The 27,314-nt window shown below is 38.9% G+C and overlaps 1 protein-coding gene across 6 annotated transcripts in view; it reads right to left on the bottom strand.

Annotated features, from left to right (window-relative positions):
• Positions 1-27,314, bottom strand: part of MYO1E (myosin IE) — a 192,009-nt gene that overhangs the window by 39,308 nt on the left and 125,387 nt on the right. For 4 of the 6 annotated variants that reach the window (XM_061447082.1, XM_061447079.1, XM_061447080.1 and 1 more), the window contains exons 2-5: positions 11,772-11,915; positions 8,951-9,040; positions 7,971-8,065; positions 1,455-1,542 (exon numbers count right to left, since the gene is read on the bottom strand). In XM_061447082.1, the coding sequence (XP_061303066.1) occupies positions 1,455-1,542; positions 7,971-8,065; positions 8,951-9,040; positions 11,772-11,849 (351 nt within the window). In that variant the 5' untranslated portion in view covers positions 11,850-11,915. Of the gene's footprint in view, positions 1-1,454; positions 1,543-7,970; positions 8,066-8,950; positions 9,041-10,832; positions 10,867-11,771; positions 11,916-12,088; positions 12,224-27,314 lie in introns of those variants that run through there. The other 2 variants (XM_061447078.1, XM_061447084.1) reach the window with 2 other exon arrangements.

A 27,314-nucleotide genomic window follows, 5' to 3' on the forward strand; every position in this document is an offset into this window, starting at 1 on the left:
TTTTCAGAGCTTCTAGTTCCTACTTTTTAAAGAAAAACCTACAAACCTGAACAAACTGCCTATAGAAACTGGTCCTTCTGTCAAACAACACAGCCAATAAATTGATCTGTTTTTACACCATCTTCATTTTAAGACATTTCCTTCTTACACACGAGCATTTAAATCTTTCAGGGGCAGGAGGGGCTGGAACCACAATCAATTAAGTTAGAGCAGCATGACATGTAGGAGCCTGCAGGTGCTTCAGCAGCCTGCTTTAGGATCAATAACGCTTCTATCTCGTGGTCTCAGAAAGCAACTAGGTATGTTACGACTGTCTCTTCATCTGATCCTAGGAGATGGAAGTATTGAGAAGACAGGTCTGAACAAACGCAATACCTGCTGGGTTGTGAAGAGAAGACTGAATTTTATCTCAAAAGCAATGCTCAAGGGAACTTACCAACTTCATCAACTGGTACTTGGGAATCACTAGGAATATTTTATTTATAAAAGCTGGAATCTTTTAAAGAAATACTTACTTAGAAAATAGGATTATACTTATTCCAGAAATAACACAATGCATACTTTCTCTGGGTTATTCTCTTGGTACTGAATAATTCTCTGCAATGTTCCCAGTATCACTATTGCACAAAACTAAGCAGGAAGAACATATTCAACATCAGAGACTGCAATAAAGCAAAAAACTAAGCACTCAAAAGAGCGGACCAGCAAATGTTGCTACTACCTACCGACCACTGCCTGTCAGCCAATGTAACATCATTAAGGGAAATTTTACAGCTAGTTCACTCAATTAGCTTTAGCTAATAGATTTTGATAGAGCAGACATTGACAGTATATTAATGTTAATAACTAATTAATATTAATGTTACTAGCTATTAACAAAAGCAACTATTTGTTGTTTCAGCAGACTTTCAGATTCTCTTATTTTTACTACATAACCTCAAGAAACAAGATGATACTCCTGCTGCTGACTCGGATGTATGCATACAAATCAGAGCTTTTACGGAAATAAGAGAACCCAAAAAAGCCATCTCTGTGTTCAAGAGAAAGCGAACAACACAGGATGAAAACCCCCCACATCTACTAAGAGGAGGTTGATTCCTGTTCTTAACCTGGTTAACAACAACAATTACAGTCCCTTTACCCCTTAATTTTAAATAAATAAATGACATTGCTTGCAGAGATAATTCAGCAAAAGAGCTACAAATCTCTCAGCAGAGCTGACTCTGTGTCTGTGGATTTTTCTCATACAGCTTGCATCACATAAGCAGCCCAGCAAGCAAGCAGGTCACTGCCCAGCTCACCTACTTCTGCTGTCGAGGGCTTGTAAGTATTTCTAGCTGCTCAACCACAAGCTTCTTGAGTGCCTAGTGTTTGCACTAGGAGACATACTCCTGTCATACAGCCTCCGAATATAGACTGCGCTTCTGCTTCAGTATTACTCTGTATCAACTCACCTGTACTTTAGGGCCACCTCCTGAAATTTTGGAGATATAACTCATGATATATTTAGCTGCTACAGTCTTTCCAGCACCACTTTCCCCACTACAAAAAAAGGAAGACAATAATGCATTTATTAGTTTTTCAATAAATCTAGAATGGAGTAATATGAGGTTTATCCTGTTCAACCAAGACTAGGTACCTTAACAACAAATAAGAATAAATATGCACCATATTTACATCAGGTAACCCAGTAATATATAGACTGTGGTATAGCACGGTAGCATGGTACTTGGATATGTCTGTGAATAAGTGATTTTTAATGCATCATCTTGCATGGGCACCAGAATCTCTATGGGCCTTCACAGCCAGAGGACTGTGTAAATTGAAAAATAAACAGACTTAAACCAAGATACTAAAAAAAAAGAAAGTGTGTTAAGAACTCAATCCCCACCTAAATTTGATGGGATTGCAGATCTCAGCCTAAACACTCATTCAAAAATCCAAACTTTGAATGCCATGCCAGATACCCACTTCATTTCAGGAGTCTTTTGTTTTAGGTGTTCCTGAATGAAATAATGAGACATTATTAATCACATCCTGAATGACGGAAGAATTAACTTCCTGTTCCTACGCCTCTTGACACGGGGTACAAGAAGTCTTAATATTCCATACTAGCTTTTACAATTCCTTCCTTCCATTATATTTCATTTCAATGGTGAATAATGTTTCCAACAGCAGTAGATTTGCCTTCTTGCAATTAGTAAGCTTTGCAAGAGGGAAAGAAGACTGGCATGCCAGACAATCCAACCTCATGCTTTACTTCATACCTTAAAGCTCAGTTCATTTCAACAGAATTCCTCTAGACGGACTTACATCTTGGTCCAAGTCAGCTTTGACCTTAATGAATTTACCCTGACCAGGAACAACTACACTAATGCAAAACACAACATACGGATGTTGCTTCAGTGACAGATATCCAAAATGTTTTTTTGTTGATTGTCTTTTTTCTTTCCTTTGTGTGAAAACCTTTAAGCTCCTCAATAATTTCAGGGAATGTTCACTCTTCTATCCCACACCTACTTGTTCCTGGATATGGATCAAATGCACATCTTTTCCTGCACAAATTCTAGCTATGTTTGCCAGAGAAACATCAGCACTTCTGGCACAGGAAAAAGACTTGCTGAGAATGAACAACTCAGAGCTCCTTATCAGCAGGAGTAATGGAGACATTTCCAATGGTTTAATTCTGAAAAAGCTCCCCAAACTGCCAAACTCCAGGTATCATTTTACATCTTTAAAACTTCCATGAGCACAGAAATACTGAAAGGCTTTTCCCCTCCCTACAACCAAAGTTTTCATGCTTTTTTCTTCTCCTGACTCCAGTTTCACAGATCAAACAGGTAAGTTGAAAAGGTGAAAAAAATAGTTGATCACCTCATCTGTGAGGTGCAGACAATGATGCTTATCATTCCAAATCATGAATTCATTTTTCCCAAGCATTAAGAAGAAAGCCTATATTATTGGGTGTCTGCCACATTCACAGAGACAGATGAGTCTGATGGACGGCAAACTCCATTTAAAAGTTCAGAACAGCAACAGTTCAGTAACTAAAATAACATCCCTTCAAAATCTGCTTGCAGCAAATTGCTCATGTTATTGTCAAATGACACAGACCAATCTAAACCAAATCGTAATCTTGAGTTCATTTATGCAGTGTTCTCCTGAATACAGAGGAGGATCTGGGACCAAAAACTGAATTGATTTGATCAGGTATTATTTATCGCTCAGTAAAAATGTAACGCATTTGTGTAAGGTCTTCTTGGATGCATAAATTATCCTCCTTTGTTCAAATTAAGCGTAGCTTGTATTTCTCACTCCCTAGTGTCTGCCATGGAAACTGACCTGGAATAATAGAGTCCCATTTCATTGTTAGTCTCTGTTTTCATATAAGTGGTCCTTTATATTAAATTACCTTGGCCAGACCACTGCCTTTGAGAGTTTGCTTTAGATTTGTGCATGCATACACTTATTCTTTTTTATGCTTTTATTGATCAGAGACCAGTAAATTGCTCCAATTAAACTAGAATAAAACAGGATGAAGCATAATTTATGAACCAAAGTAACTTTATCTGATGGGATGGTATCTTGCCCCCAGTAAAGCTCAGGTGTAGCAGGGAAATTATGGCATTCCTGCCAAATGATTCTCATAGAGAAGCTTTTTCACATATATTTTACTGCTCTGCTGCTATTAAAACTATTTTAAAGAAGATGTAAGAACCACTTTCTAGCTTAGTAGCTTTAGGTATGTTGGAAGCATGGAGGATTTTTAAGGTTGAAAAAAATATTACAATGGCTTAAAAGTAAATGGATTTTATACTGACATTTTTCTTGAGATTTTTCTCATTCAAAATAAAACAATCACTAACAAAAAAGATAATTCTTTGAAAAACACTGTCCCTTCTAGCACTATTTGCTACTTCAAACAAATGACATTCTGATCAGAAAGTCAACTAACACTTGGCTGAAATCAGAGTAAGACTACAAACACAGAAGGGAAATTTCTTGCTCCTTCCTTCCCTTGCTCCCAGAGAAAATACAATCAGCGATTAGAGAAACAAGATCAAGTACATAGCCGCCTCCTTCCCTCTAAAATTCATTTTCTGAGTGACATCTAATATAGCATCCCTCGCTGTAGAACAAAACAAGTAATACTTATCTACATCGCCAGGACAATGCAGAACTGTTAATAACAAATAGTTATAAAGAACTCTTGGTCCTGTAAGAGCACTGCATATGTACAATACTCTGATGTGTCTGGATAAGCTTTTTAGTTTGTTTACATAGAACATTTACTTTTTCTAATTATGTTCAGAGAAACCCCAGTAGCACAACTTCAGTGAAATACTTTTCCCTTCTGAATTGGAGCTTTTACCTAACTTTTGGTACTGCGTTCAACTTCTGTTTCTACCCCTTTCTCATGAAAATTCTACCATGTTTCCAGTTAAGAGTCTGGGCAGATGTTTTAGACTTATCAGTCATTTGAGTCCTCTGAAAAGCATAGGTACAGGAGCTGGCCAGAAGTCTCACATTAAATTTTGAACTTAATAGATTTAAGACATATATGGGTTGTTCACTAAAAACAGTTGAGGTGGTCAATGATCCTTCCATGAACACAGATTTGTAGTACTTAAGTTGCATTGTCTTTTCAGGTATGCAGTCATCATATACAGCTTTACTGTAACCACACATGGCCACAGGGATGTCAAATGTAAACTAAAATTACAAACAAGAAGGGCTGAAGAAATGCTTTAAAGCAACACCTCCTGGCAGAAAAATCACAGAACAAAAGTGAAAATTAAGTCCATAAGGCTTTACCTTTCTATAAAGTTCAGAACATTCTGAAGAAACACATTTATTGCTACATAATAGAAAAATGCTAATCATAACCTCCCCTCTCTTAATTAAAGGACAGTGATAGTCCAGAAAGGATTAAAAGCCACAACAGACAATCCTTTGTAATTAACTCTTGATTGGACAACTCCTTGTTGATAGTTTGGAAGTGCCCTCATTTAAAGGAGGAAGAAACGCAAACAGTCTGCTGTAGCAGACGTTTATGAGCTTTGATCAATACAGACTTAAATTAAATATCATGCCTCAGTAATACAGAAACTGAATGAGAAATCACACTCCAGCATAAGTGCCTTACTCAAGTGTAAACTCCCTTTGTAATTCTGCCCCATGCATACAAAACGAGGGCAGAGACTGTGGGTACCGCTCCCTCCTCCCACCTAAGCACAAGCTCAGCACCCTGCATCCAGCCCAGCCAGAGTCCAGCCCATGAATAACCTCATTCTTTACACTGTTCACAGGCATTCAAAATAGCTCCTGGGTCCTCAGCTATAATCAGACACGCCTACATGTAATTTTCTTAATGCATACACGTGTATGCTGCAATTACTCCACTGATGAAACAGGCTTCCCTGGCCCTGGAAAGGTTGCTCGGTAACAGTTTTTCTTCTCAAATTAGTATTATCACATTAAAAGATTATTTCTGTTTGCTGTCTATTCAGCCTTTCAGAGAACTGCGTTTTCTTTCGGATCTGCTTTCCTAGCTCATCACTGACTTTTTGAAGATGTGGAGTCTTTTCTATGGGTGTCTAAATGCATTATGTGGAAATCTGGAATTAGATGCCCTGGCAAAAGGGTGTACAATCCTCATGCACACACAGGGTCTTGACTACAGCAGGACACTGCAGAGACCTTCCTTCACCTACCAGGAAATCTACATCTAGTCTCTAGGAATGCATGCATCTCACCAGGTCAAGAGACAGCTGCCACAGCCATATGCTGTAGGCAGACACAGGTGAGCACCAGCTCCTTTCCCATCAACCTTGGGTCTGCATTCCTGCAACTCCGTACGCACTGTAAACCAGACATAGTCTTTTTGATCTGTGACTCAGTCCAACCTACACCTTTTCTCTTTACAGAGGAACTCGCCTTTCTTCAGGGGGAAAAACTAGCACTGTGGGAGGCGGGGGAAAGGGAAAACCTGGGTCTCTTTCTGTACTAGCTTGCTCTGTTCCTTCCATTCTACCAGGGATTTTCAGTGAAGTCACTCCAAATTCAGACTAGTTGTAAAGCAGAGAAGCAAACAGGCACCTCATAATAACCATATTGTCTTCATCATCACTCATTTTCCACGGGACACATTTCCATGGCAAAATCTATGGTTCACTGAAACACAAAGGTTCATTTGGAACTGCTTAGGTTCAGCAGACCCCTGTGGGACTGAAGACAGTGAAGACAGAACTGTATCTCAATTTGTTAAGAATCACCAGTTTAGGGGCAGAAATGGTAAAGTCCTTGGCAGTGATTAAGTGAAGCTGATGGTGTGGTGGTACACATAAATCTGGCTAGAACATTCATTTCATTCAAGAGCTGCAGCATCTTGTGAGTCTCTAGTCTGGCAGCAATTTCAGTGCCTTCTGGTCTATGAAATAAAACATGAGCAAGCAAATTCCAGACTTCAAGAGGCTTAATTTCTAAGCCAGCTCTAGTTGTTAGAAATAGTGATAACATTAAAGTCAGAAAATACAGGATGTATCTAAGCAGTTTAAGCGAAATATGGTCAAAAGGATTGAAATATCAACCAAAATCAGTTTTGTGAGTGGCTGAGTTACTTGGTTTCATTAAAACAATTTCTAAGTGTCCAAAAAAAAACAAAAACAAAATACCACCATGAAAACTGCTCATAAATCTACAGATTATTTAGAGTGTCTGTAATAAGAATCATCTTCGGAAAAATAGATGTGTAGAAAGAAAAAGGAACTCTGAAATTCCCTGGCAAACACATTTTTTCTTGTTTCAGTTTTGCAGTAGATTTCAAGTAACTCCAGCAGATTTTGAATAGGCTGTGCACACACTGAGAGGGAATTCACTCCGCACATACAAAATGCAGATACTCCAAAGCATGTCATCCATCATTCAAGCACAAGAATTCTCACATGAATTTCAACCTGTAAGTCTGTATCTCAGATCTGCATCTCCGCTCTCTGAAAACATGACCCTCTGCATTCACTGAACCTCTGGGCATTAGCAATGGATAAAAAATATGGGGTTTTTAATCACAGTTCACAACAGTTTAAAGGTTTTCACTATAAATTTAGCTTCATGTCAAACATCCCAGGCTCTGGGATGCTACTTTGTTCAAAAAGCAAAATAAATCTCAGGTTTACCCATTCCCAAGAGGCCTGAATTGGACTAAATGGCTCTAGAAACTTCAGCATGGAAAGAGGCATCTATTTTGCAAAAAGGAAGACTGAGCTCAGGGAACAAATCAAGACATATGAGAGACAGGAATATAAGCTTTGGGTATTTTGTTGTGTATGGCTCCATGCTGTAGCTAGGGGCCCAAGAACAGGGAGGCCTTTACAGGAGTACAATTCAGTGTTAACCGTTAACACCTGATGGACCTTCCTCCATGTGAAATCAGCAGATCCCACATATATATTAATTTATAAATTTAAAAGATTAATAGTGAAGACAAAATTAATTTTCCAGTATCTCTCTCCTCTTGTCTCTGACCGAATGCAAGCAAAATTTCAAATGGAACAAAAGTACATGTATTTTTAACAGGGGAAAAAACAGTACTAAACATGTATTTTTACCAGAATATGGTAAAAATGGAGTCAGTGTGAGAATGTTTGATTTAACAGTATCTGTGGTTCCTATAGTTGTTAATCTAACTCTGTTATGTAGTCAGTCATTCACAAGCTGTTGCAGTTTTGATACTGGGCATGAAGCTGGCTGTGTAACACATTTCTTGTTGTTAAGCTATCACCAGGATTTCACTGGAAAACAACAGGAAGGGTTAGAAAGTACTTAGTTACCCTAGGAAACCCCAAAATGCTCAGTGGTCATGGATACAGAGCATTTTTACTGATATAATAAAAGAAATAAACTTTAATGCTTCTTGAAGTTAAAACACCAAAAGATAATGATAAAATATTATTTACAGATCTTTTCCTTACCTAATAATGACACACTGGTTTTCTCTGTCAATAATCATGTTCCTGTACATGCTGTCTGCAAGAGCATAAATATGTGGTGGGTTCTCATATTGTGCCTAGGAGAGGAAACAGAGAACCATTTTTCAACACAGCATTAACCAACACAGACAGAGCAATGTCATTTTGAATTTAAATTGGAAGAGTTATTTTCCTGGAAAAACAATTCTGAATCCTACTTTATACTGAATTTTCCCCAGGAATTTTTTGTTTATTTAATAAAAACAAGCCCAAGTCTCTGGGTTTTGTTACTGATCTTCCTGTCATCCATAATTTTCTTCTGAACTATCCTAAACACCCTGTTTAAAAATGGTTTGTGCTTGAAATATATTACTCATAATTTTAGCCCATTCCATGTGGTCACATGCTAACAATAAACTACCTAAACTGCTACACAGAGCCTGGTAGTGTATGTCTCATTTTCATCCACTGAATCCATCCAAAACGAATGGTTTCCCGCCTCTCTGGACATGGCCAACTTGAGCAAAGCAGGAAAGAGAATTTTAAGTCCCTGATGTCCTTGTGCTGACCCACTCTTCAAGCTCTATTTTCAAAAGTTGCATTCAATTTTGGCAACTTTTTTTTTATTGTTTTTGTCCAGTTTGTGAGTTTGAGTCATTTTGTATTGTGCACCACACTTTCAAGTTTAACAACAGCTTTTGCAAGGAGGAGTGCCTAACCCATGTCAATGACAGAAACCTGACCCGGGTTAGAGTTAGGGTTACAAGTACTTTCTTGAAATACTAATCCTATAATCCAGGGAATTCAATCCGAAGACTCAATATACGGTGGTAAATGGATATCAGCCAAATTCTTACAGGCTAGTTACAATGCTACCAAAACCTAGAAACAAATGCGTCAAAGATTTCAACCACATTGACTAATATTGACTAATATTTACATGCCCCCGAATACTACAGTACATTTTAGATTACTTTACTTACTGCTCCTTGGTACATCTCAATTTCCTTTTCCCCAAAATATGGCATTTGCTTGAAAGGATTCACAGAGATTAATACAGAGCCAATGTATGTCTGTATTCAAAACAAGTTAAGGTAACTACAGCTTCATAAAGTATTACCTTAACACTAGTGACTGCCAAGTAACTTTTCCATCTATTACACAATACAGTACAGCTTCAAACAACAGTAAAAACTCCACCACTTACAACTGTTAATAAAACCGAAATTAGCAGGCTTACAAGAACATAAACATTTCATTCAATGGGATGCTTTCCTATTATCAAAATATTTATTTTAGGACAAGCTAAGTATAGCCATATGTATTAGAGGTCCAAATGTGACACACCTCAAATAAAAACACAGAAAGGAAATGGCATATTTAAACTGTTCTACTCCTTTGTAACTTAGGAGGTCATATTGTCAGTATTGGAAAATATTGTTTTGACCTTTGCAGAATATAGTATAGTGACACACTCTGATCTCATTGAGATAGTGCTGAGCACGCACAGTTGGATGGAAACAACCAGTACTGAGCTAAATTGGACAATTATTCAGCTGCATGTACTAGTAGGGGAGCTAAGGGAATTAGGTAATTCAGTATGTGTTATTTTATAAGCGTAACTATTAACAGTCCCTTAGAGTCTTCTTCTGCAGGCTGCCCTATAAGAAGCTCCTCAGTTTCAAGCTATTATTAGCCCCAGAAAGTTTTACAACATTCCGAATGCCAGTATTTCGCCATTCTGCATTCAGCTCCATGTCTACCTAACATTTACAACATGCTTCGGAAGCTCTGGAATCAGAGTTGCAGTATACATATATGAAGCAACTGATATTACTTTACAGGCAGGACTGGATCACTGAGCTGGAGTTAGCAGTGTACCCATGTCAATGAGGCCAAAAAGTTGTACCGCAGGTTTCATTTTACAATCTGGAATTGTTCCCAGGCAAGCTTACTAAGCTTTCCAGACAAAAGTGGGAAAACTACCAAATTTATACTGCTGGATTATCCTATGTAAAAACTCTATTGTTGTAGTGCCACAGCACAAAATGGTAATGTTAGAGAAGTGTAACTCAGTGAGAATAATTTCTGTACTCTTAATTTGCAATGCTTTCTTCATACTTCTTTTTTCCACTTAACTCAAAGAAAAGTGACATCATCTGGGCTTCCAATATAATAAATCAAGTATTCAGTCAGTATAAACATCCAAAGTGACAGTTTTCTGTTGGTAAACAATACCAGCATTTTCTGGGAGGATTCTGTAATCTCTATGCAACGTAGCACAGAGAAATGTTCATTCATGGGTGGACACACAAACAATTGAAAGATTCAAGAGATTATCTCCATTCTAGAATGAAAAGCCTTTGCAGAACTGCAAAAGGAGTCTTTTCTCCCTATACAAAAGAATTATAATGCTTTACAAGAAGACTCTGATCATTCATGTGACCACAAGCCCCCTTGGAAAACATTCGTATTCCTGCTTCAGTACAAAGACCATCTCCACGTTAAATGTCACTTGTTTTATAGAAAAAAAAAGGCATAAAACCACTTCTTTGGCACAGAGCACCGAAGACTTTGTGAATTTACTTCATGGAAGATGCAGTGTTCCACAGGGACAAAGCGCTCATGTTACTAACAGGAAGAGCACCACAGTTTGCTTCACTACTACAATTAGACAAACACTGCACAACTTTATCGCATTTCTGCAATGCCAATGTAATAATGGTGTGATAATTTATTGAACAAAGAATCCAAACCCATGTGCACACACATATTAAAAACCTCTGCGGTTCGGGATGGAAATGTTAGCACAACTGCAAAATTATTTTCCTCTATCAGTCCTCAATAAACCAAGCTGCTACTTAGCTCTTAACCATCTGAAGGTATGGAAAAAGCCAGGAGATGTTTTATTTCCTTCCCTTTCTGCTAAAAAAAAAAAAAAAGTTAAAACTCTTCAAGGAACCTATTCCCCATTATTCCATACTAGCAAGTATGAAAATCTGGCTACAGCAGAAGATTATGTATTTTCCAGTATATGATCACATTGACTAGTGTTTACCAGATTTATTATCACAGCTCATGTTACACTGTGAAAGCTACAGTGACACAGTGATTATTCTTATCTCAAGGAATTGCTTTCACAGGAAACTTAAAATAAAATTTAAAAAAGCAACCTTTGGAGCTAAAATACATTTTCCTTGTTGGGTTCCACGTTCAGGTTGGGTTCCATGTTCAGATATTTAAATCATCTTCTTTCATTAATCATAGAAAAAAAATTAAGCATGAACACTGTAGATTTACAGATGTTCAGATGGGCAGCTGTTTCCATCAGCCCATGATTCACAGTATTAGCAATCCCAGAATAAATTGTAAATGGGATTATGTCACAGAAGGAATGCTACTTTGAAAGCATTAGAATTTAAGAAGCATAAAAGACAACATGGTATCGACACATATATACACCTTAAACCTACTAATCGTTGCTCTTAGAAGTAGTATTACTGCAGTAGCTTCAGGGGTCACATGGATATATAAATGCACAGAGCTACAGGCATATCTTCAATGACAACAAGAACTATTCCAAGTATCAACAAGAATACCTTAGAATAACTTTTCAGATCTTAATTTCAACCCTCATAATTAGCTCAGTTTACAAAAGCATTTTGTTAATCTCAGGTGAACTCTCACATTAAACACTCAGCACCTTTGAGTAATCAGTTTACACAGAATACATGCATATAATTAGTTTCACATTGGCTCAGCAAGTTGACAGGGCCCCTCTAAAAGCAACACTCTAAAGGATACAAAAATATAATCATCCATGTATCGCTTCTTTAGGTTCTCCACTATGGAATCCTCTGTGATTTTGGAAAGAAGGACCATATCATCCACTCCACTGTGCTTGACATTGTGGCTCTGCCAGTGATACCTGTAGTGCCCTTTGCTGCCCTGCAAGAAAGCACAGTAAGCATCAAAAATGTTATTATGTTTCTCATTAGCATTAAAGAACTGAAAACCACCTATTCAGATTTCAATTTCCAAAATGCTTTTCTTTCACTGATTTCCAGTTCTTGATCCAGGAATTTTATAAAAGCACATATAAATGATGTCATATGACTTACCTCCAAACTCCTGAATAATTGCACTGCTCTCAAAAATCTGAAGGTCGTACCATGGTTTTGTGAATGTCTACACACAGAAGGGCAGACACTGCTAAATCTAGCAGAAAAAAAACCCCACATTTTTCCAACTATTGGAAGCTGAAGAGGCAAAAAATACACTCCTACAGTGCAACTATTAGTAGTGAGGACAATTACCACCACCAGAACAGATTCACTACCCTTTACAGTCTTTGAAGTCAAACCTGCACATATGCTGTAAGTGGAAGCCATGAGCCTGATGCAGTAAGTATACAGTGATGTTTTGAAGATGACATTATGCAGCTTGTCGACTACAAGTCTTAACAGTCCCTTTTGATCTGTTAGTTACCATGCTTAACTGACATATAAGCATTCTCTCTCGGCACTTAGAGACTACTATTTCAGGACGCTACTGAAAACATGACATTTCGAGCTGTACCACTTGAAATCAGAATCTGTTTTTCTTCCAGCTGATCTGAACAGTAGTTACATTCTGTAGATACACCCAGAAACAAAATTTTAATCCAGTCTAGATCAATGCTATTAATTCAGCTATAAACTTCCTCTCCAAACCCAAACCTATGTGCTATAGCCTAGCAGATGATGCTAATGGAGCTCTGCCCTCTTGCCTTTTTATGCCCTTTTTTTTTATGCAATGCCAAAATTAGTGATGCTGGAATTAACACATTTTACACTGAGAAGCTGTGCACCCTGTCAAGAAAGATGTGGCAAACAAAACGACAATTCTGTGTATTCCCCTCATTTTTTAATACCACAATTTCAAGCAACGTGATTTATCCACACTGCTCTCACGTATGTTATGGGCGCAAGTAATATTTGTTTGAATACACACAAATTATTAGTGTAAAGAAGTTGGCAGAATAAAATACTGCATTATTTTACAGATAAAGTAAGAAAATGTAGGTACTCTGAACACTTTGGCTTCACTCCAGCGAAGATCCATTTCAAAATGGGACATTAGCAACTTAGGTGCACACTTGCACTAGTAAATGACCTATGCAACACAAAAGCTCATCTGCCATACTGTTCCCTCATGTAAACAGTCAAGCACATGTACCAAGATCAGGCACAGGAGTAGGAACAACAAATGGAGTCAGGGGAGTACATGGTTCTTTAAGATGGGCTGGCTAGAATTGTTCATTAAACTAGTTTCAGACTACATTTTCCCCACAAACTTCACTGCATCTAACAGGGTGAAAACCCAACAAAAGCTAATGAAGACACAGATTTAATGCATAACATATATTGGCAAATGTAGTCAGGCCTATGGGTTAGCTTCATCTCAACTGACAGCAAAACCAAGGACCAACCGGATTTTTAGCTCAAGTTACAGTAGCTTGCACTAAAGGCAGACTCATGTTATTACTGCAGGCAGAACTGTAGGCTTTGTATGTTTTCTATAAAGTCTCCAGCCACTGCTACAGCCAATGCAGCTCTGTCACTGCTAACACAAGAACAGTTGCAAACCTGAAGTAAAAGAATGCCTTTAAATTTAATACAGAGGAGGTAAATACACCTGAAAAGACAAATCTTAGCAATTTTCTTACATGAGCTACACTAAAATAGCAATCAAACTAGCCGAGTTTGCATGAGCCTTGTCAATTTTACATTTGTACAATGGAAGCAGTGAGCTGAAGGCACCGAGAAAATGAAGGAACCAATTAATTTCTGGAAATTGTTATGAAGCATGTGACTGAAAAAAATCAGTTGGAAAGTCAGGTTATTGGAGAAAAGCAAAGTCCAACAGAGAAGCATCATTTCCTTCAGTGTTCTCATCAGCTATTTATGAAACTGCATTTTGGAAAAAGGAATTGGCAGGGTGGACAAAAAGGTATAGTATCAAAATAAAAACAGAGCACTGTATTCTTTACAAAGTCATACAGAATGTGGTTTAGTATCAGATAACAGTACAGAAAATGTGTAAGAAATGAGACAAAAGCTCACAAAGCCATGGGATATATGCAAAATGTGCACACAGCTTGCAAAACAGCAGGCTTTACAAAAGCCAGGGACTGTTGTTGACAGTGATTAAACCACACAGGCTACCAGGACAAAGGGTTCTTCCCCAAAAGCAACAAGCCAGCAAGCAAACAAGAGGGGGCAGCTCAGCTTGCCCTGGAAGCAGCTCTCCCCAGCACTTAGGCACTGCTTTAATGTGCAGACGTAATCAAATCTGTGTGCTACAATACAATATCACATGAAAGGGATGAAGAGAGATTTAATAAAAAGGCAGCAACCCAAATATCCAAAAAAGCAACAGCACGGAAGACAGCTGACAGTGGTGGCACTAAGTTGTTCACATTACTATTTTACCACATTTTGAAAGGCAGCTTCCATGAGCAGTTTGGAACTACTTTACAACATGGGTACTTTACAACTACCCTTACAACATGGCTTTACATGCAAATATACAAAGCAGCAGCAAATCACCATCAAATCGTTGCGAGACTTCTCCACAGGATCTAGAAATAAGCCCAAACTTTAGTAGTTCTAAATTAATCTGTGGTTAAGTTTTGCTCTTACTCTCCGTGAGAAACCAAGACCAGCAGGATGGCCACAAGCAGTGGCTAGCACCTCCTTCGTCTGGGCAACAAAACAGGGAGTGCTCTTTCCACAGGACACCCCCAAGCTCTTCCTCTTCCAAGCAGAAGTGATGACTACAGAGTCTAACCTGAATTTATTAACTTCAGTCACTTCCAAATGGTGCTATAACCATGCCCAGACAACAGTTAACTGGTTTGTAATATAGTTTTGAAATAAAAACCAACCAAAAAAAAAAAAAAACAAAAAACCTCTTCCGATAGAAAATCTCTTCCTGTCATGAATAAACAATCTAAAAAAACCCTCCACATCATAGCAGTTGCGAAATCAACTCTTCATGTTTCTTCAGGCTGTATATTTCCTAAAAACCAAGAATATAGAGTTAAAAATTACAATACTTTTCAGTTGCCCACATGTTAAACACTAATGATTTGTTCTTACTGCGTTATTTCTTGCGAACTTAACCTTCATTTTAGATAGAGCTTTCTACTATCCACGTATAATGCAGCATTCTGGCCTGCATACAGTTTACACCTGAACAAGTTAAGGTGTCTACCTTAACTTGAACCTGCTTTGCAGGGAGGGCTCAGACTAACTCACTCAGCTCTGATTGTCTTCTGTTCACACAACACACTTTCCCTGCCACTGCACTCCACCTGCTCCAGGGACTGTCTCCTGGGACTGACCAGGAACTACAGAGCCAGCAGAACAAGGGCCAGTGGAGATGCCCCACACCCCCATGTCAGCACTAACCCCACTGCGGACTCTAACTCTAGCAGAGCTCCCATGTGGCAAAGGCAGACCCAGGCTCAGAGCCTGCGGTCCATCGCTGGGCCCAGCCATGCGGCTCCAATGTCAGCAAACAGCAACTTGGCTTCTCTTTGGTTTTCCCAGTGAAAGATGTGATCTACCCATGCAGTAAGTAAGCAAATCAAAGTCTTTGTGTCAGCACTAACAATGCCTAAGCAGCCGAGAAAAGATGAGCTTGGCAGCTTAGGAAAAATATAAAAAACACAAAACACATCAACAGGCTGCTAAAAGCCACAGAAGTGGAAACAGGGGAGTTGAACAACCTGGCTGCCAGGCCTGCTTCAGGCTCTTCCTGAGCTTCCAACCACCTGACATTGCACAGGGAATGGAGGCTGGGCTGGTGAAGCTGGAATTAAAGGCGTATGCCGCATGCCTGTCAGCTGTTATTATTCATTTGGTTGCTGTTTTAGGCTCAGAATCAGATCTGCTTTGCACTGACTAATAATAATATTTGTGAGTCACAAGATGACCCTGAGAACTAGAAGCCTACTGTTTCTGAGCCATACTGCTTCAGGAGCCCAGTTCCCACCTGGCTAGAGACTAGGCAGCACCGTCCCCTCCATTTCAGCAACTTTCTTACCTTCAGCATCAAAACAATCAAGACTCTAAAGAAGATAAAAACTTGATTCCACTCTCACTTTGTAAATCTCCCTTAACACCCACTTGTTGACAGATTAAGACAATTGCTACTTTAATACCAAGAGGGGGGATGTAAAATACTTGCCATGTACTAAATGGTCTCTATACTTTCTGTACTACTTTTGGTATGATAGGCTTAAACCATATTACTGTTTTGTTTGGAATTACTAATAAATATCAATAGATATTTATTTACAAAACTTTTTTTTGCTGCCCTTCACCTTTTGTTACAATGGCAACTGCCAGTTTCTTATTTCTGCCTTTATAAATGTTTGTATACTTTTGCATTATCCTAAGCAACACATATTTGATGTGGCTATAAAAAGGTTTAGTCATACTGTGTCACAACAGGGTTTTCTCTTAACTGGGAAAAAAAAAGCAAGCATTTTTTGTATTTCAAGCTATTAAAAACTCAAGTACTAAAAACTATTTTAAAATAGTAGGTCTAAAAATAAAGCACTAAAAACAAGGGGTCAGAAGAGACTGTATTCTGCCCCTGAGAAAGAGCTTGCTTTCTCCCTCAGAACTCTGTCTGAACTACAGCAACCTACATGCCATAAATGATTTTCAGTTCCCACAAAGAGAAAAATTGCCATCCTGAATCTGACAGCTTTTTTCAGTGTCAAACATCAATCCTTCTTCAGAAGTGATTCTCAGCCTCCACAAGGGAGTAAGAGTGTCAAATAATTATAAGCACAACCTTTTTTTTCCCCCTCATTTCAGCTATGACAGTACTATTGCATGAAATCACTGTAGTTTTGAAGGCACGTGTCTATCTACTCTGATTAGTTTTATGAATACAATACCAAATGATATACAGCCATACAAAACCAAAAAAGCTGCACACCATTTACTCTACCCCTGACATACGTAGGTGTAGAGTGCTAATGGAGACATACCACCAGTCTCATACATGAGTAATTTGTACCAGTTTTTCCATCTAACAAGAAGCAAAAAAAAAAAACCAAAAACAACCCAAACCAACAAGCAAACAAACAAAAAACAAAACGCAACCAACTGTTTGTACCGACATCACCCATCAAAAGAGCAAACTTTCGTAATCCGCTTACAGGAATCTTTCACATAAATCTATGAAGCGAAAGTTTGCTGTTCTCAGCAGAAATACTTAAGGTGAATTTTGGTCCGCCCCTGGGATAATCAAAACCAAGAAACCATAGTAGACAAAAGTGCTCCTAAATAGCTCTCCTGAGAATAGCTCTGATGCTAGAAAAACTAGAGATAATTGGTTGCAATCATCTGCCCGTATTTCAAAAAGGATATTAAAGGAAGACAGCAGAAGCAAAGAACAGACAGACAAAGGGCAAATTATCTAAACTTCATGTGAGGCAGGTATCAAGTGAGACATCCCAGCCATCACCACCTGCCCTGGGCTCTGGAGCAGGGAGCAGCCATGACTGTACCTCCCTGCCACCAACACAGCCAGGGCCAGGAGGAGGGGATGAGATGGAAACTGGAGCCTGCTTATCTAAACAGCAAATGCATGCTTGTTACGGGAATGTGAGATGTCTACAGAGTACAAAGATCATGCTCACAGCATCAACTCTGTTGGAAAAGACCTTTAAGAACAAGTTAAACCCAGGACTGCCCAGTCCACCACTAAACCATGTCACTATCATTTTCAGGAGTCAGGAAAGACATCAGCATTCCTGTAAGATAAATAACAGCATTACCAAAACAAAACTTACCTCAGTGTTTGCCTGTGAGGACCATGTACTGCACCAGTATTAACTTTCACTATTATCTTTTAAAGGTTATTTTAAAGGACAAGGCAAAGCTACTCAACACAACAAAATAAGGACGGGAATGAGCTGAAGAGCAGATTATGCTACCGCGGGTAAGTTTTTGATACAATTTACAAAGACAGTGGGCAGATACCAGAAGGTAGTTAATGAACTGTAAATTCATGCTTGCTTACCCCACAGCTTTTTGGATGGATGTGGCCTGATGTTCCAAGAAATAATCTTCTCAAGGAAACGCAATACTGTTAGCTACTTAATATGGTTGATTTGCTCTTAGACATTAGCTTCTGAGCAGGCTCCAGAGCTGGTCTAAGTTTGACTAGTCCCTCATGGCATGAGTAGCCAAAATTTCCAGTGGCTGTGGCAGATTAAAGATAGGCCTTGTAATTGCAACATTTAGCCAATGAGCTTATTTTTATATATATATAAATATATATATATGTAAATACACATACACACCACCCCATTTCAACTGTTTCACAGAGCTGCATCCATGCACATTAACTCTTGATCTGTAAATTACATATGCAGTTTGCATCTGTATATACATATTGTGCAAGTTAAAAACATGCAAGAAAACAATTACAAACAAGTTTTGCCTTGGCTTTATCAGTCCAAAATGTATAATAAAGCTTTTGTACCTGTCATTCTTCTCCACTAAAAATAGGTTTCAAAGCATTTGTGCAATCAGACACCTTACATGTAACAGTACAAAATGCTGTACTTTTTAACTCAAACTTGCTGTCACACTTCCACTGAGTCTTAGAATTCATTTGGCAGCTGTACAATGTATGGGCATATATGTGTATGTGAACTTTTTCTTCTTTCACTGCCATTACAAAAATAAAGGGATAGGTGCTGGTTCCTCCTCCTATTATCTACCTGGAAAAGAGATGCTGAGATTATTTGCATACCACTACCCCCCAAAAAATCTACACAATAAGTGGGATATCGGAGGCCAAATATCACAAGATTTTCCACAGCTACAATGCCCCAGTCTCCTCCACCCCTTTGGGAACAAGGCTGTTTGTTTTAAACAACAGAAAACAGTTTGTTAAATTTATTCTGAGTCTTCCTCTGTGCATCACGTTCACAAAAGGTATTATGGTCTTTAATAGAAACGTGTAGTCTGAAAACTCAATCAGTCAATTCAGACAAGATGCCACTGCCTCTCCTACAGCATCAGACTGAAATTCTTTTTTCTTGATCATCCTGAAACTAAATAAGAAACTGAAGTCAACTGGGAGCTTACCATCTGGTTTCCAGAGATAGGAACCTTAAAACAGCGTGACTCAGAAGCTCTGCGCATGGACCAGTGTCTCACACACACACACTGCTGAAGACGTTTTGATGCTGTGTGGTACATACTATATTGGTACCAGCTTAAGTTTTTCTGAGAAAGGAAAACCCGTGGCATATTACAACAATGCCATCCCAGCCATGTCGTGTTCTAGCTGATGTCAGCACTCACTTCCCTGCCCTGTCTCCCAGCTTTTGGAATCCAAACTTTAGCAGCAACCCATGCTGAGGCCACAATCACACCAGTGAATTCCTTTCTGCTCAGTCACTGCCTTCTTTGTATGGCTCCACATGAAGAGCAGTTGAAAGTTGCTCTTCCTTTCCCCCTTCTACTGACCCTTTTGTTTCCATGGTAAAATATGTTTCCTCTGAAGAGTGATACTGCTGAGACAACTGACCTGAGAGAATTTCTAAGGAATAAAACCACTCATATTAAAACCCCATTTAGTTACTACTCCACTGTAATCAAAGAGTATCAGTCACCACAAATCCACTCTGCACCTACTGGATCAAGTTCCAGTGAAGTCACTAACACTTTCAAGTTACTAAAAATAGCTCATTCCCAATAACAATTGTTTATGTAATCAGTTTGATGTTTTAACTATAAACAGGAAGATACTATATTCTAAAGGAAAATACTTATAACAGCTCATATTTTAGTTACGCCCCAATGAACTCTGACTTTGAAAAACTTGCTCAATACCACCAGTAATCAGTGTGAGAAAAAGGAGATGCCAAACTACCAGTTTTGAATCTTTCCCCAAATTTAGTAGAAAATCATAATGGTATTCTCTTGTGATAAAATATTTACTTTTCAGCAACTAGTTTTATTGAAATAACATTGCCAAAGGAAAACCTTACATAATAAAATTATAGTCTATATATTTTCACTATTTAAGACATTTACCAAGAACTATGTATCTACCAGTAAGACTTCAACATTTTCATTAATATCATAATATATTTCTACACTTTTTAACACACTACATCTCCCCAGGTTTCTAAGGCTTTCAGCTTTGTGTGGGGTTTTTTTTTTTTCCCTATTCTGCAGTAGTACAAATACAAGATGCTCTATTTTTCCCATTTAAAATACTACTTAATTGACCAAGCTCAATGAAATCAGAATTATTAAAATCCAGTGATTTGTTTTCAGTCCATAGTCTGATAAAGCAGCATTTTGTGACCCAGTTCAGTAACAGCACACCGGTTCATGCAAGAACACCTAAGCAGCCTGTAAGGTGGAAGCCAGTGAGGACAGCAGCCCCATGTCTGGGCAGGGTGGCCAGAGGGAGCCCAGCCCCTTCCCTCCCACCAGGTCGCCTGCTTTTCAGAGTCTCCCTACACTGAGATAACTGATGGAGGGAAGGTGGTCGGCATGAATCACAATCTCAGATGTCACCAAACAGCTATTTATGACAGCCTTTCTAACCCCGTGCTGACCTTTACTACTCAGCCCTAGATGAGGATCTATCCTGTTTTAAAAATGGTGCCCACTGTACCTCCTAAAGAAGGAGGAACTGTAACTGCAGTGTAACAAGTTCAGTGTTATAGTTTGTATCATTTTCATGCATTCTAATTTTTTAACACAATATGCCTTTCATAAGGCTCTTGGGTACCGAACTCTCATCTACAAACACCATTTTCACTGCCTGACCTGTCCAATATAAAAAGCTCTTTTAAAATACAGTTTTAATACAGTGTGCCAGCTTTCATACACAGACAATGCATTTTTAAATATTAGATTGTTTTAGAAAGACCAAAACCATCTTTCCCAAACATGTAAAGAAACTGAATCTCAATAAATGGATTATTTTTGGATGGCTTAGACATTTAACTAAAATGTAAAAACATCTAAGCCCCCACATGCCAGTTTCATTAACTTTTACTTGTCTATCACCCCAAACCTACTTTTTGCTGTCGTTTTATTTGCTTATAGCACATAATCCTAAGACCTCTAGATATAAACCAATTTAATTCCAATGTAATGCACTAACACACTCCAGCAGCAAAAAGGAACATTATATTCTGCACATGAAACTCTATTATTTTCTTCTCAACAAATTACTTTGCCTGGTGTGTTTGTCCAATTGCTAAAGGATTGTGAACAAGAACATAACAGGCTGGGCACATTACAGAAATTGGCATGGACCTTGTTTTATTATTGTTGTTTTTTAACCAACAATGTCAAAGTAGATGCTTTTATGCCAACACCCGGGAGGGAAGAAAGCTGGGGGGGGGACCTTATTGCCAAGATCCAGTATTTAAAGGGTAGCTACACAAACCCATTCTACTTTGCACTTCTCGGGCCCCACCTGGAATACTGCATTTTTTGGTCCCCACTATACAAAAAAAAACCCAACACAGGCTGGCTGGAAATGGTCCAGCAAAGGGACACAAAGATAATCCAGGGACTAGGAAACCTGTCATATGAGGAAAGGCTGAGCAAACTGAGTTTGTTCAGCCTTGAGAAAAGGAGGCTCAGGGGGAGACTGACTACAAGGAAGATGGAGATTCCCTTTCTACAAGGAGTCACATAGAAAAGGTATGGGGTAATGGGCACAAGCGCTGGGGCGATTCTGGCTGAACATCAGATTCAGCTGGACAGGGTGCTGGGGCATCTAGTCTAGGTCATGCTTTGCCTAGGAAGGCTGGACCAGTTGATCCTTAAGGTCCCTTCAAACCGGGACTCCATGATCCTAAGTATGTAGCAATTCCACAAAAAAAAAAAAGACATTTACAAAACAAGCACATTAGCTCAATTATCCCCCTGAATCACATGTGAATTTAGAAATACAACAGCTGAGATGGGGTTTTTTACTTTTTTTTCTTTTAGGTATACATACAGCCATTTTCTGAACTTATTTATAAACCAGCAGGAATATAGACTTTTTTTTTTGAGATTGTCATGTAGTCACATGTCTGTAGCAGTTCAGGGTAAAGAAAAAAACTTTATTGTAATAGGCATAATAAAACAGCAAAAGCTGCAACACAGCAGATAACTGTGGCCAAGATTAGTTTTTCAACAGTATGTACCAAAAAGCACTTTTGTGCTGACACCACAGAACTCTGCTCAGAGTCAGAACATTTAACTGCCAAGATGCCAAAAGACAGACATGCAGTCATGCTTATTTCTTAACATGGGCACTGGAATTGTCACTGGTTTCAAATTAACGTTTTATTGAGATATTTGCTTTGATCTTCCCAGCTGTTATAACTGGGACCTGCTTTGCCATATGCAGTGTTTTTTCAACTGGGATGAGCAGGGCAATACAAGGCAGTCTCTGTTATGCTGTACCAGGGCGGTGCCCCATGATAAGGAGTTCATTTACCAAAGTCCTGCTTGCAGAATTTAAAGGCGTAACTGTTAGGTTTACTTGAGATTTTCCCAATGGGTGCCTTCAAGAAGCCACTTTTTATGTTGGATTAAAGGTCTGCGTAATCTGCCCTTGGACTGTGTTTAGACAGAGCTCAGGTAACTTGATTTCTACACGGGTCACTTCACTGGAGGGACAACCTGAACAGGGAGAGCCCTCGGAGCCACAGTCCTGCAGTGCTGCGCAGCTTGGCAGTGGGAGGTGGGATATGCAGTGAAGAGCTGAAAAGCTGTTACTGCACACTCAGGGAGAAGAGGTCCACCCTCCTCCAAACCATCCACGTTTCACATGTGACCTGTCACCTCCCCTCACTGCTGACCAACAGGAGGAGCTTCTTTGGGTGGGCAGCAGGAGCTCCAAAGTGCAGAGGTTCCAATGTAAAAATTGCTTTCTATGTTTATTTTAATTTCACAGAGTGCTGAGTAAAGAGAGTAAAAGCTCCAGGACTACAGCAGCTTCCTGTTTACCTCGGCAGCAGTGACTCACAGCAATAGGGGAAAGGATCAGGAGGTGGTGTTCACTCACCTACAGTGGAGCCAACACCTGGGTGGTAAGACATATGTGGCTTAACTCACAAACTCCATTTTATTAGCTTTCATGTTCTGCTGTTCATGCAAGAAATGAGATTAGACTTCAGACACTGGGTAGATCAACTATTCAATACAGGGACTAAGCCTTTAACTCTAGAACGCAACCTTAGTATTTATTTCAGTGCATGCAGATACAAATACTTCCTTGTTTAATTGTTACATAAATACAAACAAGCATTCCTTTAAGCACTCCACCTCAGGAATAAGTTACACATTTCCAAAGGACCAAATCTGCAAGTTCACATCAAATCTCCAAAGGCTGCTATTTATTAAAAGGCAACAGAAGGCAAAACCTTGGGAAATGCAGTATACATCAGACCCAACAAATATCATGCACTGTGCAGGAAGAGACTCAAACAGATACTGCTTTACTTTCCCAGGTGTACCTTCATCTCTGGCTTGATCTGCAAAGAGCTTACTATCTACTTCCAGTATAAGGGTTTAGGATGGTTACACAGATACACTTCAGCTTAAGGAACACATTCTTTCTAGAGCTCACAGGAGTCCCCTATCGCCCCAGAAAGCACATTCCCCTGCCCGTCCATTCCTCCCTAGTCAGGTTTACAGTTTTGCATGAAAGGGACAAATCTGAACATCCAGCGGCAGAGAGATCCTTCTTCTCCGACCCTGAATAGCCTGGTGACAGCAGAAGTAAGCTACTCCAGGATAAGATACAAAAATGGGAACCTAGTGAATGCATAATGAAAGTCTTTAACAGACAAGACTATTTCATGCACAGGTTCATTCAATCTGTCAGGATTTGATTTTTACTTCAACTAATACTTACACTATGCCAGGGCAAGCAGGTCCCATTGAGTGCCCATAACAGAGATACTCTCATAACAAGATTGTATTTCATACACACATTGTAAGGTTAATATTTGACACTGCACTCATTTTATAAACCAGTTTTGATTATTCAGTCCAGGGCAGCTTTGAGAAGACATGTTTTGGGTGACATGGTTTAGAGTGTGAGGTGTCCCTGCCCATGACAGGAGGATGGAACTTGATGATTTCAAGGTCCTTTCCAACCCTAACTATTCTATGATTCTAAGAAACTACATTAAAAATACACCATGCAACACTTTGGTTGTATAGAGCAACTGACTTACTGTCATTTAACCCTAGAATCCCAGACTGGTTTGGGTTCAAAGGGACCATAAAACTCATCCAGTTCCAATCTTCTGCCACACACCTTCTACCTCCAGCTGCCCAAAGACCCATCCAACCTGGCCTTGAACACTGCCAGTGACAGGGCAGCCACAGCTTCTCTGGGCAACCTGTGCCAGCGCCTCAGCACCTTTTAGCACAGAAAACAGCAATTTTCCCCCAAGTTTTTTTTTTGTTTGATTTTTTTTACATATTAGAATGTTTAATGTTAATATCTAGCATTCAAATTATTACTTGAGCAAGAAAGCTAACTGAAAACTAATTTAGATATCTAGCCATCTTCATAACTATAGGCTTTTAACAGATGTATCAACAAGCGGATTCACTTGCAAACTAGCATTCTTTACACATTTGCTGCAAGTAACTGATACTACCAGGATATGGATTAGATTCAGTGTCACAGATATTGTATGGCATAGAATCATAGAACAGTTAGGGTTGTAAAGGACCTCAAGATCATCTAGTTAATTATGCTTTGCAGAGATGCCAGCTCTGAATGCACTGCAAGAGGCTTCGACTGCTGCTGTTTCACAAACACCGTAACTTTATCACTGATTTTGCAGAATCATGCAAAAGACCAAATTTTAAAGTCAGTTACACCTTGTAATTCAGTATCAGAATCATAAATATACAGCTCATTTTGTAGTCAAACTGCTTGTACCCAGCCATAGCATCCACAAACCCAAAAATAAAGAAAAGGGCCCTTCCAAAATAGAAAAACATATACTGGAAGCAAACTTAAGTGTGTTGGAACATTTTTCCATGGAATTAAAAAAGTAATAACCTAGGAATAGGAAAGACCTTAAAATGCTGAGGCTTGGCATACTACCAGTCTTGATGTAAACACAGCTAAGATTTTGCCAAGATCATTGTGTCTAAATGTTATTGCTAACCACAGAATAATTGTGAATCTAGGAATGTGGTTAAGTCTTTTTAACCAGTTCCTTGAGGTTCTTTGGTGGCATAAACAACACATAAACAAAGTTTAGCATGAATTATTCAACACTTAAAATACTGAAACTCATTGGGGCTTTCAAAACCAAAACTCTTCCAATTATGAACAGCCAATTAGAAAAGAACAAAGAACCATGAAATATTCAGGTATCTGTATTAACTTGCCAACCTGTTTACACCTAGTTAAGGTTTGTTGCAAAGAAAACAATTCTCACCTTGCTTCTGCAGAAAGTGTTTAGGCCAATTACAAATGTTTGTCTCTGCACGACTAAGGAAAAAGTATTCTGAAGCAGCCTATCAATTTTTATATATGGCATCTGGGGAGGGGGGGGGTAAAAAATAAATAAATAAATAAGGACATAATTCACAAATCTAAAACTTTCCTCCTCGCCTGCACATTTCACATTTTTGAAGACCAGGCGAAACCCTAAGTTACAGATTCCACCTTATCTGCCACACTGAAATGAAGGACATTTGTCTCACTGCTTACAGAACTGAAGCTTCAAATACTCTCCAAGGTAACCTTTAACAAACACACACAAGAATATCAACAAAGCTAAGTCAAGTAAGACCAACTCCAACAAGACCAGTCTCATTACACAAACAGGTTTTGGGGAGTTTTTGGGGGGTTGGGCTCTTTTTTCTCTTTTCTTTCTCTTTAAAGAAGCAAGGAATAAAGACTGCCAGCAACTGAACAGGCTGCAAGTCTTTGCTATTTTGCCACTGAAAATACAATTTTTAGTATTTCAGAATCATTCTATTGTTAATATATCCAGTTAACAAAAGCTATTAGAAACACCTGTTAAATAACAAAAGCCGCCTTTTTCTTTAGGTTTTTCAAAATAAGAAAAAACACACTAGTATAAATTGTTCTTGAGCAAAATACGTAAGTTGTTTATAATAAGAAATATAAAATGCCTCTCCTGTAGGTTGTATTGCATTTAAATCTGAAACATGCATCTAAAAGCCTTTGTACACTAGAATGCCTCATCTAGTTAAGTTTGGTAACAGTAGATGAATAACTCATTTTACAGGTTTCTATTACATCTTTATGTTTCATACACAGTACCATAAAAATCTCATTATCATTTCAGATGTCTATTGATTTCAATTCAATTTTATGCAACTGTTAGGTTTTAACACATAACACCACTGTAGCATTTAGAAGTAGCTGCAGACCAGGAGTGAAGTTACACAGGAATACACAGTTCACAGCCATGCCATCTCCCTACCACCTGCACTGCTACTGCTTGTAATAGGGGTGTTAGTAAGTGGTGGGCCATTCACACCATCGAGGTCACTTGAGGGCAGCATGCTATCCTGTTGTATTGACTTAAAACCTATGATGGAAGATGGGATAAAAGCACAAGGCATGGAATGCTTTAAACATTTCAGCAAATGAGGTGGTATTTGAAGCTACAAGATTAGTCATATACTGATGCAGGTTTGAGATTCGCACTCCCACTCTCAAAACCCCTGCTGATGCCATTACATGCCTGGGTTTATTTGAAGCACAGTGACTGAGAAAAGTTTGGTTTCTACAAGGTTCCTTGAACATGCACATTTCTATGCATCATCTAAGTGAAGCAATAGTGGAAAAACACATCACACATCAGGCATGTGATCTTAAACCATCCCAGCCTTCTGTCTGTGCCTTTTTCTTTCCCTTACAAAATGTCAGTCTGAACCACCATATTAAAAACTATGTTGTGCAGCTAAGCATGCCTCATCCAGTTAATGAAAGCACCCCAAAATCTGTAGATTAGAATGAGACCATTAGATATGCACATGTGCATCTGCATACGCCTTATGCAATGCCTGCCAGAATCATTTTGTTTCCACTGAAAAACAGTAAGAACAGGAGGCAGCCTGCAGCTACCTTGCTTTGGAGTTTGCTGCTGTCAATTCTTGATGTTTAGCAAGGGTTGATTTACATAGTGTCTGCCTGGGAGAGCATCAGGCAAAGCAGAAATTTCAAAAGAGAGCAAGACTAGTAACTCAGTCATTGATGAGCCAGTAATGGCCCAAGATGGTTCCACGAAAGCACTAT

This window comes from Pezoporus flaviventris, unplaced genomic scaffold (assembly GCF_033815535.1).
Source record: "Pezoporus flaviventris isolate CSIRO_AGI_PZ_B2104156 unplaced genomic scaffold, CSIRO_AGI_Pfla_v1 ptg000006l, whole genome shotgun sequence".
Classification (NCBI taxonomy): domain Eukaryota; kingdom Metazoa; phylum Chordata; class Aves; order Psittaciformes; family Psittacidae; genus Pezoporus; species Pezoporus flaviventris.